The 22,786-nt window shown below is 40.4% G+C and overlaps 1 protein-coding gene across 1 annotated transcript in view; it reads left to right on the forward strand.

The window, feature by feature from the left end:
• The first annotated feature begins 1,270 nt into the window (after positions 1-1,270).
• Positions 1,271-22,786, forward strand: part of ADAM19 (ADAM metallopeptidase domain 19) — an 84,576-nt gene continuing 63,060 nt past the window's right edge. The window contains exons 1-3 of the mRNA XM_070739005.1: positions 1,271-1,445; positions 6,459-6,544; positions 18,525-18,595. Of these exons, the coding sequence (XP_070595106.1) occupies positions 1,352-1,445; positions 6,459-6,544; positions 18,525-18,595 (251 nt within the window). The 5' untranslated portion in view covers positions 1,271-1,351. The remainder of the gene's footprint in view (positions 1,446-6,458; positions 6,545-18,524; positions 18,596-22,786) is intronic.

Raw genomic sequence — 22,786 nt, forward strand, 5'->3', positions numbered from 1 at the left:
CCCATATTTGGGAGCAAAAATTAATATAAGACTGTGTTATTTTGGGGAAAACAGGGTAGTCTTGACTTTTAAGTAGGTCCTTTAGATAATGGGAATTTGGTCACATGTAAAAAAGAAATCAAATGCATAACTATAGGAGGAAACAAACTATTATCTTGAAATTTCTGGTTTCAATCAGTGGCCCCCAACCTTTTGGACAGCAGAGACTGGTTCCATGGATAGAGCTTTCTCTGCAGACCAGAGAAGGAGTGATATCACATCCTGCCTGCATCCTGCAAATGGGGCTTTGCCTTTGTGTGGACTGGTTGCTGGCATGATGCGGATTAGTGCCAGTCCATGGTCCGGAGGTTGTGGACCCCTAGTTTAGACCAGGGGCAGGCAAAGTTGGCTCTTCTATGACTTGTGGACTTCAACTCCCAAAATTCCTGAGCTAGCATGATTGGCTCAGGAATTCTGGGAGTTGAAGTCTACAACTCATAGAAGAACCAACTTTGCCTACCCCTGGCTTAGACCATTTTTAAAACCTACTCATTTAACCTTAGCACTTGGGACTTGAAGTTCACACCTCTTAAATTTTGCTGAAGTTAACAAAAGACTGATTTGGACGGTGGTGCTTTTCATGCCAAAATTTGAAGTTCCTCACAGCGTTGACATCCTTGAAAAGGAACACAGAGAGAAAATGTTATTGTGGGGTCATCATTCCACCTCCAGCACCAGCTAGATCTAAAGTCGCCACCAGAGGGCGCACCGAAAGGGGCCATTCCAGTTAGTGCGCATGTAAGACTCCAGTGCGGTCCCCTTCGGGAGCTCGGTGGGAGGCGCGCGCGGTGCTTTATTTCCCAGGTTGGAATTGCTCGGCTGCTGTCGGCGCGCTTTTGCACGTTAAACCTTAAGATGAGGACAGGCGGCGGGGACGGAGGGAAAGAGCCACCGTCACGGATGTTAGAATCCGAAGGGGCTCCTTAATAGCAAACCTTGACGGAGGCAAAAAGACTGCAGAGATAAATCCATCGCGCTTGGAGGCTTTGGAGACTTGGAGTAGCGGCTCATACTCGCTGCAGGTTCTGATCAATTTCAAAACGGGAGGCAAGAAGAAGCGGGGGAAGAAGGCTCGGATTTCTCGCTGGCATCTTTTGTGATGGCTTCGTATCATTGATGCCGGGAGGATCTCTGACCAATGGGCGGAAGGATGGTTTCCGTGGGCGGGCTTTAAAGAATGGCCTTGAGTAGGCGCACGGATTCAAAGGGGCTTCTCTTGCCCAATGTCCTTGCAAACGCGGAGTAATAGAGTGGCGGAGCTGTTATTCTTCCATCTCTCGGACGAGCTGCTTCCCAGACCATTGGGGAAACGATGCCCATGTTGGCAGAAGGGAGCTTGGCTTATTGCATTGGCATCACCTTGCTTTGCCTAAGAGAGTTTGCAGCCGAGGCTTCAGGATGGACAGGTAAATATTTGCATCTCTCTGCAAAGCTCATTGTATCATTAGAGCTGCTCATTGAGTGGCATCCAATCTGTTCAACTAGACTGGAGCAACTTAAAACAATGAGTGTAAAGATCCTCAGCATTGGAAAATAATCTTTAGATCAAAAGCAACATGAGAAAATATTATTTTACTGAAAGAGTAGTAGATCCTTGGAACAAACTTCCAGCAGACGTGGTAGATAAATCCACAGTAACTGAATTTAAACATGCCTGGGATAAACATATATCCATCCTAAGATAAAATACAGAAAATAGTATAAAGGCAGACTAGATGGACCATGAGGTCTTTTTCTGCCGCCAGACTTCTATGTTTCTATGTTTTCTTTAAATTGGTGCCATTATTTTAAAAAGGGGGTTAAATTGGAAATAAATGCCCTCGGTTGGAAATAATGGAATCAATATGATGTGTAAGCATTTCTGGGAAGAAGAAAAATGAGGTGTGTGGTTAGTTTTCATAACTGCATAAGAATTTGTGTATAAATAAAGGGGCATGCATAAGTGCACCAGAGTGCCTTCTGTCCCCTGTCCTAATGTTTCTCTTTTACTAGTATCATGTATATAAATATTGTTAAATATTTGTATACCACCAATATGTACTTGACAAAACAAACAAACAAACAAACAAATAAATAAAATAAATAAATAAATAACAGATCTAAAACAGATTGAACTGGAGAGCAGAATTGTTATTCCACGTCTCCCCGTTTGCTTTTATTACTTTGTAATTGTTCTCCCAAGAAGGTTTAATTCAGAACCTCTGCATTTGTTTTGCCAAAAGATGTTCAACAGGTATGCCCAAGAGAAATGGAATTGCTGAATTTTTTTTCCCAAAACAAACACCCACAACCTGGTGTCAGCAGAACCCTGTGGGATAACTTACAGTACCTATAATTAAGAGTCGCAGCCTCTAGTTGGACTAAGTATAGAAGTTTTTAATTTTAAGTTAACTGGAAAGGTATGAGTACTCTTTAAGGAATCCACTCAGGGTCTTAAATGCAATGATACTTATGATGTTCTTTGAAAAAAGTGAATAATTCAGGGCTCCCCAAACTTGGCAAATTTAAGAGTTGTGGACATCAGCACCCAGAATTCTCCAGCCAGCATAGCTTTTTTATTCTGGGAATTGAAGTCCACAACTCTTAAAGTTGCCCAGTTTGGGGACCGTTGGAATAATCCATATACATTGCTCAAAAAAATAAAGGGAACACTTAAACAACACAATATAACTCAAAGTAAATCAAACTTCTGTGAAATCAAACTGTCCACTTAGGAAGCAACAGTGATTGACAATCAATTTCACATGCTGTTGTGCACATTCAACTTTGTACAGAACAAAGTATTCAATGAGAATATTTCATTCATTCAGACCTAGGATGTGTTCTTTGAGTGTTCCCTTTATTTATTTTTTAGCAGTATAGTAGGTAGGTTGCTTTCCTCCTTGATTTGGAAAGAGGAAAGAGCAGCTTTCAGGTTACTTCACTCTGGTCATTGCTCTCCAGTGATCATTTTTAAAACATAGTCCCTCTCCCTTGAGAAATATTTTTCAACCAAATCAAATGGAGAAGAATTATTCCAATTCCTCCATTAGCCTAAATGGTAGGAAGAACTATACATACAAAGGTGTTTCTTTTCCAACATGTCCATGATGGGGCCCATCAGATAAGAAAGTAATTGTAAGGGAATCAATTCTAGGGGGATGAGGGTGGAGGAAAGAAGGGATCCTACAAATGATCTAAACCAAATATCCTGAAAGCTTTCCAGCCATGGATGGGATGGATAAAGCAGCAGGAATTCACCAATCAGGACAGTAGAAAACATGGTCCCTATAGAACCTCAGACCATCACCAATGATGACTAAAGGTCTTATTGAACTATATAGCTATCTTTCAATTGAGGTCCCTGAGGGACTGTTGCAGAGAAGACGAGATTGACTTTTTTCTCTGAAGCACCTAAGGGCAGGGCAGGAAGTAATGGGTAGAAGCTAGTTAAAGAGAGATCCAGTAAGGACAACTTTTCTGGCAGTGAGAACAATTAATCAATGGACTAGTTTGCCTCCCAAAGTTGTGGGTGCTTCATCACTGGGGATTTCCAAGAATAGACTAGACCAGTGATTTTCAAACTTTTTTGAGCCGCAGCACATTTTTTACATTTACGAAACCCTGGGGCACATTGAGGGGGGGGGGGCGGCTAAAAAAGTTTAGACAAAAAAATATATCTCTCTCTCTCTCTTCCTCCCCTTCGCTCTATTTCTTTCTCTCTCCCTTCCTTCCTCTTTCTCTCTCCATCCCTCTTTCTTTCTCTTCCCTCCTTCCTCTCTTTTTTGCTCTTTCTCTCTCCCTCCCTACTTCCCTTTATGTCTTTCTCTCTCTCTCCTTCCCTCTCTCCTTCCCTCCCTCCCTCTCTTTCTCTCTCTCTCTTGCTTTCTTTCTCTCTCTTGCTCTCTCTTTCACTCTCTCTTTCTTTCTCTTGTTCTCTCTCTCTTGCTTTCTTTCTCTCTTGCTTTCTTTCTCTCTCTCTCTTGTTTTCTTTCTCTTTCTTTCTCTCTCTCTTGCTTTCTTTCTCTCTGAGCTTCGCGACACACCTGACCATGTCTCGCGGCACACTGGTTGAAAAACACTGGACTAGACAACCATTCAATTGGGATGGTATCAGGTCTGCCGTCTTGAGCAAGGAATGGAATGGAACGGAACAGAGTTTGAAGGAACTTGGAGGTCTTCTAATCCAACCCCTACTTAGTCAGGAAACCCTACACCACTTCAGACTAATGGTTATCCAATCTCTTCCTAAAAATTTCCAGTGTTGGAGCATTCACAACCTCTGGCGGCAACTTGTTCCACTTCTCTCAATTAGTTTCTACCCATTGCTTTTTGTCTTGCCTGCAGGTGCTTTGGAAAATAGTTGACTCATTCTTCTTTGTGGCAACCCCTGAGATATTGGAACACTGCTATCATGTCTCCCCTAGTCCTTCTTTTCATTAAACTAGACATACACAGTTCCTGCAACTGTTTTCCATTCCAGTCTCCTAATCATCTTTGTTGCTCTTCTCTGCACTCTTTATAGAGTCTCCACATCTTTGTTACATCGTGGCAACCAAAACTGAATGCAGCATTCCAAGTGTGGCCTTACCAAGGCCTTATAAAGTGGTATTAACACTTCACGTGATCTTGATTATGCCCCTCTGTTTATGTAGCCTAGAAGTGTGTTGGCTTTTTCGGCAGCTGCAACACACCGCTGGCTTATATTTAAATGGTTGTCCACTAGGACTCCAAGCTTCCTCTCACAGTCATACTACTGAGCAAGGTACCATCTATACTGTACCTGTGCATTTTGTTTTTCTTGTATAAATGCAGAATCTTACTTTTTTGTAAGGTCCAAAGTTGGACTAGATGATCTCTGAGATGCTCTCCAGCCCTATGATTCTTCGCTGTATGCTAAAGGGGCATGTTGGGAAAGAGGAATAAAGAATGAGAAGAGATAAAAGAGGAAACTTACTATTCCAAGAGGAGAAAATGTAGATTCATTTGTGGATTTTGAGAGAGCCCTTTAAACCCGAAGCCTAACAAATGAGCAGAGATTAGAAGGAATGGCATATTCCTAAATACTACCAGCATCCATTCAACCTATGAACCATTGAATCTTGGTCAACAGAATGGTGGGATCATCCCAAAATATAATTCAAATGCCTCCAAGGGTAGAAAGAAAACCAACCTAAATAAAACCACTAAAACCACAAAAAGCCTTATATTTTAAAAGAATAAGAAAATAAAGAAAATAAAACAGGAACACAGTGACACAGCTATCTAACACAAGTGGCGGGGGATTAATCTAGAAATAGGTCAGAGATCTTTGCCAGTTTAACCTCAGTATCAGAAAGATTTAGTGTTATTAGTCCAGAAGAATCAGCAGAAAAAAAGTCAGAAAAACTTAGTTCTGTTCCTAAATCAGGCCACCATGAATATTTATGGAGATAGTCAATCACCCAGGTCATGGTTGCAAAGATGTTGGTTGAGGCTGGCAGGATTCCCTTGAGTACCATTTGTTGGGGGTCAAGGGAAAGGGAGGGTCTTGCCTTCTCTTTCTGCTCAAGATCCCCATGTACAATTGGTGGGCCGCTGTGTGACACAGAATGCTGGACTCGATGGGCTTTGGCCTAATTTTGGCTCTTTTTATGTTCTTATGTTCTAGATGCTTTTACAAAAGGCATCTTTCTTGCTTTTTCTTTGAAAACATTTCACTCCTCATCCAATAAGCTTTCAAGAACTGAAGAAGGTTCCTGGATGAGAAGCAAAATGTTTTCAAAGAAAAAAAAACGAGAATGTTCACTTGCCTTTTGAAAAAAGCACCTTTGGGACCAGCCACCATGGACAGCAGTGTTCCAATATCTAAGAGGCTGCCCTAAAGAAAAGGGCTCAACCTATTCTCCAAAGCACCTGAAGGCAAAGCAAGAAGCAATAGATGGAAATGAATCAAGGAGAGAAGCAAGAACTAAGGAGAACTAATTTTGTGACAGCAAGAACAATTAATCAGTGGGATGACTTGCCTCTAGAAGTTGTGGGTGCTCCAACCCTGGAGGTTTTTAAGAAGAGATTGGACAACCATTTGCCTGAAATGGTATAGTGTTTCCTGCCTGAGCAAAGGGTTGGACTAGAAGATCTCCAAGGTTCCTTCCAACTCTGTTATTCTGCTCTGTTTTGAGTTTCTAACACTATTTTTAAGTGTGCAATACAATCAAATAATTTCTGTTGTGGGGCATATCCCAATAAATAAGATAATGATACCATTAAATTAAAGATGGAAAATTTGGAAAACACTAAATGAGTCTTTTTAGGATACTGCTGAAAGGAAGTAAGAAATATCCAGGGTGATAAAATTTGTTGTTATCTTCATGGATTATGAATTAAGGAGTTTTTTTCTTCCTGTAATGACTTTTACAAGTTCATAATAGATCTTTGAGCAATTCCTTATATTTCTCCAGCAATGAGGAATACAGTCAGTCCTCAGATGCCCCATGAAATTATAATCCCTCAGTGGAAAGCAGATGCAAACTTGGACAACGACAAGGTAGGTTGCTAAATTACAATTGCTAGCAAAGATTCTTTTTTTCTGATGATTCCTCCAGATACTTATTCTTGCCTGTGACTGGTTGCTTAGCACAGCGTTTCCCAACCGGTGTGCCGCGGCACACTAGTGTGCCGCGAGACACCGTCAGGTGTGCCGCGGCGAGAGGCGGCGGAGGAGAGTGGGCGGATCGGGCGGGCAATGGGGCAGGGCGGAGAAGCCAGGGGCGCGTTTGGCCGGAGGCACCTACTGCCGCACCTCCCTGCCCCTGCCTCCCCACGGTGCCTCCGGCCAAACGCGCCCCTGGCTTCTCCGCCCTGCCCCATTGCCCGCCCGATCCGCCCACTCGCCTCCTCCGCCGCGTCCTGCCTTGGGGCGAGCAATCCGGGAGTCCAGGACTGTGTGGCTTTGCGCCATGAAGAGAAAACGGCCGACTTTTCCCTGCTGCCGTTTTCTCTTCATGGCGCAAAGCCACACAGTCCCGGACTCCCGGATCGCTCGCTTCTCCGGTCCGCAAAACCATCTGCCCAGGAAAGCGCCGCGCTGGCCGGAGAAGCGAGCGATCCGGGAGTCCGGGACTGTGTGGCTTTCGGCCGGGCTAACGGGAGGCGGCGCGAGGCTGGGCGCTGGGGACGTCTGGAAGGGCGAGGAGGCTGATGGCTGCTGCGCACTCCACTCTCTCTCCGGCTCTCTCTCGCTCTTTCTTTTTCTCTCTGTTGCTGGCGTGGTGAACGAGAGAGAAAGAGAGAGAGAGAAAAAGGAGGGGAGAGAGAATGAGAGAAAGAAAGCAAGAGAAAGAGAGGGAAAGAAAGCAAGAGAGAGAGAGAAAGAAAGGGGGGAAGGAGGGAGAGGGAAAGACATAGAGGGAGGGAAGGAGGGAGAGAGAAAGAGAGCAAAAAAGAGAGGAAGAAAGAAAGAAAGAGGGATGGAGAGAAAGAAGGGAAGGAAGGAAAAGAGAGAAAGAGGGAGGGAGAAATAGAGTGAAATGGAGGAAGAGATATTTTTTTTGTCCAAACTTTTCTTTAGCCCCCCCCGCCCCCCCCCCCCTTCAGTATTCCCCAGAATTTTGAAAACATGAATAATGTGCCGCGGCTCAAAAAAGGTTGGGAAACACTGGCTTAGCAGCTGCAGTGAAGAACCCAAAACAATGTAATTTAATGTCTTTCTGTACATGTGCATGAGAGAGAAAAGATGTAGCCTTTCGAAGCAATATATAGGAAGAAAATTAGAATTAAAGTTAAAATGAGTATTCCGCTTTGAGATTTGAATGCCTTCATATTACTAATTTCCTCTTTTACAGAAGGAATCGATCTTTGCCAAAAACCTGTCTAAATGTTAAGCATTTGCTTTCCCCTCTCATGGATTTGTTCTGGGGGAGAGGGATTAAAAAAGTCAAGATGATTGCTGAACATTTCCAGTTAAATCCCCTCCTTTTTTACATCCTTGTCCATGTGGCAGATATAAAGAAAAAAAGAGGTTGATCATGCAGGTCTCTTTCCAATGAATGTTCCTGCTGTTTCTCCTAGAAGCATATATCAGATTCAATTGAATCCAAAGTGAGTTGACTTGGAAAAGTTCAGAAGTTGTCTGGATCAAAGCAGGACTTTTCCTGACAAGATTGAACCTAAACCCTTTGCTAATGATGCGGAGGAACAGGAAAGGTATCTCAAAAGGGATGATCCGCTTTTCCTCTTGTTCTTAAGCTAAGAAAAGCACCTGCCTGCAGAGCTTCCCCAAAGGAGCTAACTGACTTTAAACAGTTAATCTTTCGTTTTCATTCTCCAGTTGCTGCGCTTAGTTTCTGAAATTTAGCAAAATATGGCCCGGAATATCAGTGGAAAGAGACTAGTAGTTAACAAGTTGACTAAGAGTGGGAAACCTGCTGGATATCTTTGGGACAATCCCTCCCCCTCATTCCTAGGCAGAAGAGCAAACCTATTCTGACCCATCTCCCCAAAAAATGACAAACCCTTTATAATTAAAGCAATTATTCTTTTATTAGGAGCACCAGCAGCCCCAACTACAAGTTTCTCTCTCACAGCAGGCTAACAAGGCAGGGAGATGAATAGTTGTCTGCTGCATTTATTCATCTCTGCTCCTGCCTTTTATCCCCATAGTTAGGGTAGGGCTTCGCTAGCAGTAGTGGCTCTTCCATCCCAAGGGTCGTCCTACAGATTTCTACTGCTCTTCTCTCCTCATCCTTCTATGCATTCATGCATTAGGCACTGGACCCAATTGTTCCTCCTCTTCATTTTCAGCCACCTCCAGACCTGGGGGTTGTTGACTATCCATCTGAGGGCTGACAGATGGCCCAGGCTTCTCCTCTGTCTGTCTGTCTCTCTGACAGCTCCATTCCCTCCCCCCCCCTCGGAGCTCTCAAGTTGCTTTGATGCTGATCCTGACTCCCATGCTTCCTCCTCATCTGATTCGGCTGTTGAAGAGGCCTGCAGCCCACAGGCCACAACAAAACCACTTCCAAAAATGTAGATGTGTCCATGTGGTTGCCAGAAGTATGACTGATGAGAGAAAAAGAAGTAAAAAACCCCGAAGCAGTAAAAATAAGAGAAAGGGAAGAAAATGCATATCAATTTTTCCCAACTGTAAAGATACTCTGGTACAACAATTTTAAATCCAGTGACGCAAAATTGATCCCCTGATAAATAATCAACATGTCGACAAATCTAACTCAAAGCTGCTGAGAAACCATTAAAATAGATGACAATTCTATATAAAAATACCCTGTTTTCCCCAAATAAGACATCCCCTGATAATAAGCCCAATCGAGCTTTTGAGTACATGGCAATAAGGCCAAGCGCTTTTTCAGGGTTGAAAAAAATATAAGACAGGGTCTTATTTTTGGGAAAACATGGTAAAAATACAAGCATGGCATATTCTTAACATATATTTATTTTATTTATTTATTCATTTGTATCCCATCTATTATTACTATTTTTTTTTTTACAAATAAGGCAGTTAACAAATCCAACACATGTTCATTCTTCTATTTCCCCCACAACAATAGGTGGTAATACAGGCTGGCCTTCAACTTATAACCACCCACTTCTAAGACCGTTCTAAGTTACATCAGCACTGAAAAAAGTGATTTATGACCATTTCTGATACTTATAACTATTGTAGCATTCCAGTGATCATGTGATCAAAATTTGAATGCTGTGCAACTGGCATTTATGACAGATGCAGTATCCTGGGATCATGACCTTTTGGCAAAGTCAATAATTAACAACCATGTTATTAACTCAACTGCAATGATTCACTTAACAACTATTGGAAAGAATTGGGCAAAATTCACTAAACAACTGTCTTGCTTAGCAACAGAAATATTGGGCTCAGTTGTGGTCATAAAGACAAGGATCAGCTATACCTTTACTGGAATCAACTGGTTATACTTGTTTTTCTATATTTCTGAGGTACTTCTAGGAAATATGCATAACTAATATTGTGCAAATGAAAATACTTTTTGAATGTGGGAACCCTTTTATTTGTTAATAAATGTCTTGCATAATTTTCTGCTTTGTTCTTCTTGTTGCTTCCTCTTGCTTTTCCATGGGATAATTTGTGCGAATGCTTATCTCAGAGTATTGTATTAGTTTTAATAGTTAGTGGAACTTCCAATGTGGATGTCATTATACAGAATGATAAAAGTTCTGAATAGAAAAATTAAATTATCATTATTTGGCACTTAAAAGACTATAATTCATATGCATGCTTCATCTTGTGAATCATCCATTTTCATTGTGGATAAAAGAGAAAATATGCAATATGTTTCCATAGTATTCCATAGTATTTAAAAGCAATTTAAAATTGCTTTTAAATTGCTAAAATTTCATGCAAGAATACTAAAAAATGTGTGGGGCTTTATGTATGAGTATAGCTGATACACATCACAATATTGACATTTTGAAGGGTATTTTTATTTTAAATGTTCTTTAGGCCAGTCTGACAGTTTTTCTTTCTTTCTTTCTTTCTTTCTTTCTTTCTATCTATTTATCTCTCTATCTCTTTATCTATCATCTATCTAAATTCTATTTGACAAAGGTAAAACAAGATATTGATGATAATGCCACAAATAAATTATAGGAAATTCTTGACTTACAACAGTTAATTTGGCAGCCATTCAAAGTTACAATGGCAATGAAAAAAGTGACTTATGACCATTGCAGCATCCCCATCCATGGTCACGACATCAAAACTCAGATGCTTGTCAACTGACTCATATTTATGACAATTGCAATGCCTTGGGGGGGGGGGGTGTCATGTGATTAGCTTCTGTGATCTCCTAATCAACCGGGAAATCAGATTCACTTAAAAACCATGTTATTAATTTAACTGCAGTGATTCACTTACCAACTGTGGCAAGAAAGGTCATAAAATGGAGCAAAACTCACTTAACAAATATTTTACTTAATGATGGAAATTTTAGGTTCAATTGTAGTGGTAAGGTATTGACAATTGTGTCAGCTTACAAAGATTTATTTAGCAAGTTAGAAAGGCATTGCCAAAATGATTTACAATTGTTACAGCCTCCTCCCAGCCACATGATCAAAATTTGGGCCCTTGGCAACTGGCATATATTTTTGACAGTAGTTACATGATCACCACTTGCAACCTTCCCAGCTGATTTTCAACAAGCAAAGTCAGCGGAGGAAGCGAGTTTTATCTCATGTTCACGCTAACTGCAGTGATTCACCTAACCGTGGCAAAAAAGTTGTAAAATCGGGCCCAACTCAGTTAACAACTGCTTTGCTTAGCAATGGAAATTCTAGTCCCAATTGTTGTGTCTAGAGGACAGTTTGATATGGTTATCCGCCCCTATTACTTGGGCGGGAAAATACAGAAACTGGATTGGTTGATTCAGCCTGGCAGCAACGATATAAATAGCTACCAGGCACGGCCATATTGTTGTTGTATGTAACTTGTTTCAGTAGCTGTTGCCTTTAACCGTGTTACAATAAAACCGTTTGAATGGTTTCCAGCCTACGCTGTCTCATTCCTGAATAGACTTAACACCAATAGTGTCATACACTGAGCACTACCTGTATTGGTAGATCCAGACTTGGGTCCAGTGGTGACATTGTTTCTTATGCCTAGTTCAGTACCATTAAAGAAAACTTGAAAACAAAATTTATGCTTGTGCAGCTGAATTGGTCATATTGCTTTTCCCAAATATTATGCATTTGTTGCTTTACTTTGTAAATCTCTTTGTATATTTGTACATCCAAGGTCACTTTTTTGCATCTACTGTAATCTCTTTAGTAAAATGATGGCCCAGACCAGAAATCTTCAAACTTGGCAACTTTAAGACTTGTGGATTTCAACTCCCAGAATTCTCCAGCCAGCATACGAGGGTTGCCCAGAAAGTAATGCACCACATTTTTTTCTTCAACAATTATGTATTGAACACAATGAAACTTGCACACAAGAAAGAATGGTGTTTCTTCTACACTTCCTATTTTCCCACGTAATCTCTGTCCCATTCTATGGCCTTCCTCCAGCAAGACACAAGGACATGTATGCCCTGTTGGTAACCCTTCTTATTCTGGTCATGAAGCCATTTCTGCACTGTGCGAATCACCTCTTCGTCATCCTCAAAATGTCTTCTGCAAATGGCATCAATTCAGATTCATGCAGATTCTCCATAAACTGTACATAAACCTTTGTGAATGTTCCCAACAGTTTCTTTCTCCGCAGTGAGAAATTCAATGACGACACACTGCTTGTAACATGCATCACTTACAGACGCCATTTTGAAACACTGCTGCAGCTACGCTTTCTGTCTGAAGAAAATGCAAAATTTACACATGCACTCCTGACAATTCAAATACAGTGTTCCCTCGATTTTCGTGGGTTCGAACTTCGCAAAAAGTCTATACCACGGTTTTTCAAAAATATTAATTAAAAAATACTTTGCGGTTTTCCCCCCTATACCACGTTTTTTCCTGCCCGATGACGTCATATATCATCACCAAACTTTCATCCACCTTTAATAAATATATTTTTTAATAAACTTTAATAAAGAAACATGGTGAGTAATAATCTAAAAGGTTGCTAAGGGAATGGGAAATTGCAATTTAGGGGTTTAAAGTGTTAACGGATGGCTTGGGATACTGTTCATAGCCAAAAATAGTGTATTTACTTCCGCATCTCCACTTCGCGGAAATTCAACTTTCGCGGGCGGTCTCGGAATGCATCCCCCGCGAAAATCGAGGGAACACTGTAATGTAAATCTAAAGTTTCACATTCATACCATTACTGTAGTCTGAGAAAGATTTTTTTGGTGCATTGCCTTCTGAGCGACCCCCGTAGCTGGCTGGAGAATTCTGGGAGTTGAAGTCCACAAGTCTTAAAGTTGCCACATTTGGGGACCCCTGGCCCAGACTATACACAGTGATAAATTTTGCTTAAGGAACTGGTATTGTATGCAAGACTCCGATAGTATGAATTAATAGTACTGATTGGATTTAGCCTCTCTCCGTTTTCTTTTGCTCCAGGCTTTTGGCCAATGTTGAGCATTCTTTTAGTCCCTACCCAGTTATTTCCTACAGCAAAACAAAACCCAGTTCAGGGAGCAGGATTATATGAGATCATTCAGTGGTCGGCCTTTGCTTTTCTGACTGTATGTTAGCACTATCCGAATTACAGTGAACACAAGCAGAATGTTATTTCCTTTTCGGTGCACGTGGCTGTATGCTTTGCTCCAAACATCCTTCATTTGTGACCAAATTTTGCAGAGTAAAGGATGGGGAGGATGTGGTAGCCTTGTGCCTCATGCAGGAAAGAGTATTGTTATTCTGCTTTTGTTTTTCTTGAGTTCAGTGTTGTGTTGCACAGATTGCCTAACAAAGGCATTGCATAGACAAATGTCAAGCTGGGAACTCTAGCTGCCTCTTTATCCTGGATGTAAGCTGGACATCTATACAGGCCTGATTAAACTTAAAGGGGGAAAAATGATATGGTGAATTTATCAGATTGGGAGAAGGAGCTAGTGCCGTTAATCTGCAGACTCCACATTTATTACCTTCAACTGGATCATATTATTTATTTGTTCAATTTTTATGCCGCCCTTCTCCTTAGACTCAGGGCGGCTTACAACATGTTAGCAATAGCACGTTTTAACAGAGCCAGCATATTGCCCCCACAATCCGGGTCCTCATTTTACCCACCTTGGAAGGATGGAAGGCTGAGTCAACCTTGAGCCGGTGATGAGATCTGAACCGCTGACCTACAGATCTACAGTCAGCTTCAGTGGCCTGCAGTACAGCACTCTACCTGCTGTGCCACCCCGGCTCTGCATTGTCTATGATGTTGATGGTTTTCCTTGGGTGCCGAAAGAGCATGGGCACATGCTATCGGTTTTCCTTGGGTGCCGAAAGAGCATGGGCACGTGCTATCGTGCATGCGTGAGTGCCCACACCCATAATTCAGTCCTTGGGGAGAGCAAAAACAGCTTCCCCCACCCCTTCAGAGGGCCTCTGGAGGCCAGAAATGGCCTGTTTCCCAACTTCTAGTGGGTCCAGTACGTTTGTGTTTCATCCTCCCCAGACTCCAAAGGCTTCCCTGGAGCTGGGGGAGGGTAAAAACACCCTCCCCCATCACCCCGGAAGCTCTCTGAAAGCCAAAAATGCCCACCTAGAGCCTTTGTGTGAGCCAAAAATCAGCTGGCCGGCACTCACATGCACATTGGAGCTGAGCTAGGGCAATTGCTCGTGTGCCAGCAGATATGGCTCCATGTGCCACAGGTTCGCCATCACTGGCCTATGAATTTGACTGAATGTTAACTGAAAAATTCAAAGAGTTTTTACATTCAGGTGACCTTTATACTGATTTGTAATCCCTCGCTTCAGTTAGGAGAAGGAAAAATGTCTATGGACCTTTGGCATCTTGGGAACAATGAATTGAGACAATTTGCAGTTGAAAAATGTAAAGATAACTAGGGAAAGAACAGTAACAGCAATCTGACGGACATGAATACTTTTTATAATGAAGTAGAACACTTAAACATCATTTATGAGTGTAGAAATGTTTCCAAGGGATTGGAAGTCTTTTGATATTGGCACAATATTAATGAAAATGAACCAGACAACCCAAAAAAGATGGAGGTTAAATAAAAAGAACAGAGGGAAACTAAAATGGTCAATCAATATTCTATTTTATTCAATTACCAGCTGATATTACCCAATTACTAATCAAATATTCTAGTTTATCCAAAGACGTCTCCTCTGACAAAAACAAAAAATCCCAAAACTTTGTTAGGTGGAAAGGATTGTGATTGGTAAACTCATTGTAATAATTGGAGAAATGTAGGGAAAAGGAACTTTAAAATTAAAATGGACATTTTCTTTCATAGTTAATGAAATTATCTACATTAGAAGGCATCACAGAGTACTAGCTGGGCTTAGTGATCTAAGACTTAGGGATAGGAGTAGGACTGGGGAAGTCCAGTTCTCCACCCTAAATCAAGGAAGCCCTTAGCTCAACCTGCCTTTCATGGTTATAGTTGTAAAATAGAAAGAAGGCTAGCATCTGAAATTCCTGGAAAAAAGACAAATGGGCGGTGAAGTCAGCAAATATATAATCTAACAAATAAAGAATAAACAAATGAGTCTTTGGAGAGGGGCGGCATACAAATCTAATAAACTATAAACTATAAATAATGGGTGGGCGGGTGAGTGGGTAGATGGATGGACGGTGGAGTTAGCATCATTTAATAGTGCACCAAGTCATAAAAAATTATGCCTGGACTTTTTCTAGAGTATATAATATTTTCTTTATATTGTTTGTGTGCTGAGCATTTAACATTTAGGAATAAATGACTCTATAATTATATTTAGGCAGCTGTTGTAGCTGGGGGATTTGTATTTGTGTGTTGTATCTAAATCTATCTATGTTTGACCACAGGGAGTATGCTTTTAATATGATATCATCTGAGAGCTCAGGTTTTTAGATGTTTTTCGAGGAAGAAAGCTTAAAAGTAAAATGGGTGTGTTAAAGTCTGTGGTGGATTAATAACCTATTTAGCTTTTAATTTTCATGAAAGCCACAAAAGTTATGATACAGAAAACAAGTTATTTGCTCTCAGGTTTTATCAGTGTGATCTTGGGCAGGGGGGCATTAACCACTACAGATTGTGAAAAATGAGCTGGGAGACTGCATGTAGGTTTCATGTTTCTATCCCACATGAAAAGAGAAGTAATAATTTAATATTACAAAGAGAAAACAGGACCTAATATATAACGATTAGAAAAACATGCATCTATTCACCTAGATCAGGGGTGGGGGTCCATGATCCTTTAATGACTTATGGACTCCAATTCCCAGAATTCCTGAGCTAGCCACAAGTCATAAAAGGGCCCTGGCTCCCCATATTTAACCTAGGTAGATTATGTTCCCAGTATCCTGTCACAGATATCAGGAAATGAAAAGGGAATATAGAATACAGAAGCTGCACTGTCCTAATAAGTAGAATGACCTACTAAGACTACAGGGGACAGATGCTTATAGTGTGAAGATAAAAGCAATTATTTAATGATATAATTTCAGTTAGAGGAGCCCAAGTTGCTATTTTCCTTTCTGTTCATTGACAGTTTTAATTCGTTATATGTAATATATATGCTGGCAAGGATATGCAGGGGAAGGAAACAATGGCTTGTTATTTTGTTCATGTTTGTTGCAATGCCTATATTTGGTTCCTCGGCTCATAGTTGACAGTCACACAATAGTTCATTCTAATTGGCCAACTTCCCCACAGATGTAGCAAGGTTCTTATGAAGAACCTGCTTCCAGTAAATGTCACAACATTAATTTCCTTTTAAGCCATTTTTTTTCCTTTTTCTTCTTTTCTTTATAATTTTTTATTTGTAAACATTTTTGAAAAACAGTGCATTGTAAGAGTATACCATTTACAAATAAGGAAATTTCTTATTTGTAAGCCAGCCTTTTCTATATAGCTGGTCATGTTGCATGTCCGTGTACTGAGATTTCTAAAATATTATTTTGCCAATTGAGCATTAGATAAGACAACAGAGAAAGAAAGAATCAGTTTTAGGCAAGATTAGGAAAAGCTACCTTTTCCTGGCTATACAATTCTAAATTAGGATAGTTTAAGTATCTGTAGAAATGTTGGTGGCAATTAGAGAAAAGGAAATTTTTCAAGTGTCAACAACTGAAACTAAAATGCTTTAACTGGCTCTTCAAGATACTGATACTCTTGAAGATTCTCTTCCCTGAGTCAAGGGAAATATTATAATAAAAGTGGTGGAAAACACTTGGTGATAGTTCAAGAAGCACCTTGCTATATGAGGGTGGGTGGGTGAAATGCTCCAGGTTTGCTCATGCCTGTTGGTCGTCAAGAGAGCTGGTCATGAAGGGAGCACGAGGCTCCGCCCACCTGCCCGGCCGCCATTTTGGTTCTTTTACCTTATGCGTATACACAGAATGCTTTGTGCAGGGTAAAAGAACCCAAATGGTGGCATCTGGGCAGGTGAGCAGAGCCCCACACTCTCTTCATGACCAGCTCTATGACGACTAACAGGCACGAATGAACAGGGAGCATTTCACCTCTGGTACGAGGGCATTTGGTTTGGCCATTTTTTCCAGAAGCCACTGATTCCTCAATCTGGTATCAACCAGAAAGCATTGTACATGTTCTGTCGGGCTCTCTGGTAGATTCCTCCCAAAAATTCACAGGTACAAATTTCAGACACACACACGTTTGAAAATTCAAAACAATGTTCTTTATAAGGAAAATTCACTTAACCTAAGCCCTCTTTTGATATAGCAAAGAGCACTCGTCTCCAAACAAACTGGTAATTTGTACAAGTCCCTTATCAGTTCTGTGATACTTAGCTTGCAGCTGTGAGGCAATTCACAGTCCTTCTTCTTCCACCAAGTGAAACACACTTTGCTCTGGTTTAGTTTCAAAGCGGGAAAAAAGTAGCACACAAAAGGTCAAAGTCAGTAAAGCAGTCACGAAACAATGATCAGATAATCCTCCACAATGGCCAAATCCACAGACTGCTATTTATAGCAGCCTCACTAATCACCACAGCCCCACCCAAGCACAGGTGGCCTCATTTTCTTTGATAATAATCTCTCAGTTGCTGTTGCCTATGCATCGCTCTCCGCATGCGTGGCTGTATCATTAACTCTTGTTCTGAATCCAAGGAGGAGCTAGATAATTGATCTCCTTCTGAGCTGTCTGCCACACTCTCCTCCTCCCTGTCAATCATGTCTTCTTGGTCAGAGGAGCCTTCATCAGCAGATTCCACCGAGGGCAAAACAGGCCTGCAGCATGTGGATGTCTCCCCAACATCCACAGTTCTTGGGGCAGGAGCTGGGCCAGAGCTAACCACAACAGTACAGAGGTAGATTGGTAGACAAGCACAATCATAGCATTGAAGGGAGCCATCTAGATTATAGTGTCCAATCCTCTACTCAGAACAATCCAAATTGAAAGATCTCCAACAGATAATATCAAGTTTGTATTTGAACACATCTGATAGAAGAAAAAGAAGAATTTCTTTTCTCTGGTTTCCACTGTCAAAATGCTTATAAAGTTAGGAAGGTTTTCATTACATTTAGTAAGAAATTGTCTTGCTGCAACTAACATGGTTGTGAAGGCATGCATTCAGTACAGTTTAGCTGGAATGCAGGTGTTGAATTTTAATTCAGTGTTTATCAGTGTTGACTCCAAAAGTCAGCATCTCACTATTTTTCCTCTCTTTTTGTTACAGTTCAAAGTACCATTTTGCAAGCACAGTGTAGATTAGTGGGTTTGAAGTATAGTATCAACTGATCAAGAAACCTACATCAACAGAAGTAAGGGAGAGTATGAAGCTAAACTATGAAGTTGGCTCACGCTAAAAACTGAAATGTTTACCTAGATCGCAAAGGAATAGGTGTATGCATCCACAAAGCTTCTGTGTATGGATGTGTATTGGTAACTTAATTTTTATATTCTATGCAGCATCCATTGAGAGCAGAACTCAGGATAACAGCTGAAGGAAGAAACTTTATTGTCGATGTTGAAAAAAATGAGTAAGTACTTGAAATCTTACCATGATAAAGTATGATTTTAAGGTATAATACAGTGCATTGTTTCACACTAAATCTCCAAAAATTACTTTGGGGCACAAAGGTAGCACCTCTCCATAATACTTTGAAGTAGCTGTTTACTTCTTCTAGGATCTTAGAGTCTCAATAAGTGTTTTAAATTCATTAAGCAAAAATATGAAGGCCTTTTAGGGTCTGAGTAATTAACCTAAAGGTTAATTCTCAGATTCTCAGTCATCCAGGTCATGGTTGCCCCAAAGGTGTTTTTTCAAGAAGCAACTGGACTTTCTGGTTTTTCTTTGAAGATGTTTCACTTCTTATCCAAAAAGGTTCTTCAGTTCTGACTGGATGTTGTCCAATGGAAGGATTTGTATTCCTTGCAGATAGCAAGCAGGACATTTGTATTCTTTTAGCAACACAATCCTTTCAACAGTTCCAAGAAGGTTCCACATCAATTTGCACCACTCAAGTGACCCTGATGACAAATAAATCTCCAAGTGGCCTCAACAACCCTCTAAAATAATGCAAATGGCCAGCTATCTGCAAGGAGTATAAAACCTTCCATTCCCCCCACCCAGTCAGAGCTGAAGAAGCTTTTGGGATGAGAAGCAAAATGTCTTCAATGAAAAACGAGAAAGCTCAGTTGCCTCTTGAAAAAGCACCTGTGAGATAACCTAATTGAGAAAGGTTTGGAAGAGGCCGTAATGTATCTTCTGTTGATAATAATATACATGTGATCACTCCTCCACTCGAAACAGAATATCCTACGAAAATAGACTAACAATCCTGGGCCTAGAAAGCCTAGAACTACGACGCCTAAAACACGATTTGAGTATTGCCCACAAGGTCGTATGCTGCAACGTCCTACCGGTCAATGACTACTTCAGCTTCATCCGCAACAACACAAGAGCACGCAACAGATTCAAACTTAATACGAACCGCTCCAAACTTGACTGTAAAAAATATGATTTCAACAATCTAGTTATCGAAGCGTGGAATTCATTACCGGACTCAATTGTGTCAACCCCTAACCTCCAACATTTCTCCCTTAGACTCTCCACGATTGACCTCTCCAGGTTCCTAAGAGGCCAGTAAGGGGCGTACATAAGTGCACTGGTGTGCCTTTTGTCCCCTGTCCAATTGTCTTTCCTTTCTCTCACTTATCATATATATTTTCTTTCTTTCATATATCCTCTCCTCTAAGTTCACTTCTACCCTTATACATATTACTACATGTCTATTTTTCTTCCTATGTATTTGTGTATTGGACAAATGAATAAATAAATAAATAAAATAAATCTTTCACATTCCTCCTTTCCCTGAAGTTTCACTTACTGTGCATGGGTAAGTATTGCCTGGCTGCATTAAAATTGCAATAGTACATGGTATTTATCACTGTAAAGTAACTTCAGTATTTGCATATCGAAGCAAAAAAGTGCCATATCAGGTTCTCAGCAGTGAAAACTAGCATACATTTTAGTATACTAAAGGAAAATTTAAGCATGAATCTTCACATGTGTTCTTAAGAAACAAAGAAAGGTGCATTTGGACAATGAGGGAATAGCATTAAAAGCATTTAGCCTAACCCTATTATAAAGTGTGCATCTAGCTGCCAAACTCTTCCTCCACAGAGAGAAGTTCTCATCCTGTTTCCTAGTGATTTGGATCTACATCCTAGTATAAACATACTCTCTGACCATCTGGCTTTAAATTTCCAGCAATATTTCTGAGTCGTATAAAGCAGTACAGGCAAAGCCACTGATGCAGCAGAATTGGAAGAAGCAGGATCATTAGTAAAATTCAGCCACATATTGGCATGGAGGATAATGATATAGCCACAGATACCTCCTGGGAATTAACAGCGCTATTGCCGTGCAAAGCTCGTTCTCAACAGACTAGCAAAACAAAATATCCTGTATATCGCATCTTTACTTTCCCAGTAGGCTCACCCTTCAGCCAAATGTCCCCACATAGCCATTCAACTTCGAAAGGGATTGAAAGAGACAATGACATGGATTCATGATTTTGTATACTGCATGCACATGTATGCTTTAAATGTAGCCTTCTGTAGATTTGAAGTGTTCGAAACATTAGCTATTTAGTTTTTAGCTAGTAGATTTTTTTCTTATTTATTTTTATCCCACCGTTATTATTTCTTTTTTACTTATAACTCAAGGCAGCAAATGTATCCAACATACCTTTCCTCTCCTATTTTTTTGCACATCTCTTTGAGTTAGGTTTGGCTGAGAGAGATTTGCAGGCCACCCAGATGGCTTTCATAGCTAAGGTAGGACTTGAACTCAAAGTCGCCCACTTTTTAGGCTGATGCCTTAACCACTAAACTAAAGTGGCTCATTCAAAACAAGAAGTTATCGAGTCCAGTGGCTATCATCCGTAATTTCATTACCACGGACTTCATAATTTTAAGAAAACAAGCTAGGGGAAAAAGAAGATTAAGCTAGGAGAAGAAGAAGAAAAAGTTCAACAATTGGAACATAGAAGAAACATCTGTAGAGTTTGTATATTAGAATAGAATAGAATAAAATACAATAGAATAGAATTTTATTGGACAAGTGTGATTGGACATACAAGGAATTTGTCTTGGTGCATATGCTCTCAGCGTACATAAAAGAAAAAGATACATTTGTCAAGAATCATGTGGTACAACACTTAACGATTGTCATAGGGGTCAAATAAGCAATGAAGAAACAATTAATATTAATAATACAGTATGCATTGTCTGCCTATCAGTTTTCAGTCACAATTCGAAGTGTTGGTTATGACCTATAAAGCCCTTCATGGCATCAGATCAGGATATCTGCGAGACCGCTTTCTGCCGCACGAATTCCAGCGACCGGTTAGGTCCCACAGAGTTGGCCTTCTCTGGGTCCTGTCGACTAAACAATGTCGTATGGCAGGACCCAGGGGAAGAGCCTTCTCTGTGGTGGCTCTGACCCTCTGGAACCAGCTCCCCACAGAGATTAGGATTGCCCCCACCCTCCTTGCCTTTTGTAAACTCCTTAAAACCCACCTCTGCTGCCAGGCATGGGGGAATTGAAACATCTCCCCCTTGCCCATGTAGTTTTTGTGTATGATTCAATTGTGTGTGGTTTTTTTATATATAGTGGGGTTTCTTTTTTGGACTTTTTAATCTAAAACTGTAATTTAGATTTTTAAATATTAGATTTGTTACTATGTACTGTTTTTTACCATTGTTGTGATCCGCCCCGAGTCTGCGGAGAGGGGCGGCATATAAATCCAATAAATCTAATCTAATCTAATCTAAAAATCTTAATCCTAATCATCTAGGAGTGAGGATAGAAAGCTTAGCATTGGGGTAATCAAACAAGTAGACTAGAGTCTGGCAATCTGAGGGTAAATGACCACATTTAAAATTGGTAGAAATATGGAAATTTAGGACTGTAATGGGCATGACAGTATTGTGCTCATGAAGACAACCAAAATTTTCCATTTTATTTCTGAATTGGAGGACAAACATTTTGAGATTCCTGTTGCATAAAAAATATCCCCATCAGAGAAAATTATATTAAACTCTACTTAAACTGCATATGAAATCCTATACACAGGGAACAAATCTTGTCAAGAAGGTTGTTTAAGTATTAGGCAATGGCAAACTCTTGTGAAATTATCTTTACCAGAGAAAGTGCTTGATTTCCACATCTGTTTACAACAGAATGATCCCAGTTGGTGTACCCCCATGAACTGGGGACATTTATCTTCTGTATTTGGAGACCACTCCCAATCTGGCAGCCAGACTGAGAAGTTAAAACCTCTACAGCTAAGAATGTATTATTTATTTAGATATTAAAAGTGAGCTATGAAGTAAGCATTTTCCATACTTTTAAAAAAACAAAACTTTGAAGTTATTATTATTTTTTTATTTGTTTGTTTGTTTGTTTGTTTGTTTTGGTAAGTACGTAAATATACATGAATAAAAGATTGGAAGAACATTAGAAATAGTAGTATTCATATACATGGTGATAGTAAGATAGAGGCGACGTTAGGACAGGGGACGGGAGGCACATTGGTGCACTTATACACGCCCCTTACTGACCTCTTAGAAAACTGGAGAGGTCAACAGTGGACAGTCTAAGGGTAAAATTTTGGGGGTTAGGAGATGATACAACAGAGTCAGGTAGTAAGTTCCAAGCTTCA

Source organism: Erythrolamprus reginae, chromosome 2, assembly GCF_031021105.1.
Source record: "Erythrolamprus reginae isolate rEryReg1 chromosome 2, rEryReg1.hap1, whole genome shotgun sequence".
NCBI classification, from domain to species: domain Eukaryota; kingdom Metazoa; phylum Chordata; class Lepidosauria; order Squamata; family Dipsadidae; genus Erythrolamprus; species Erythrolamprus reginae.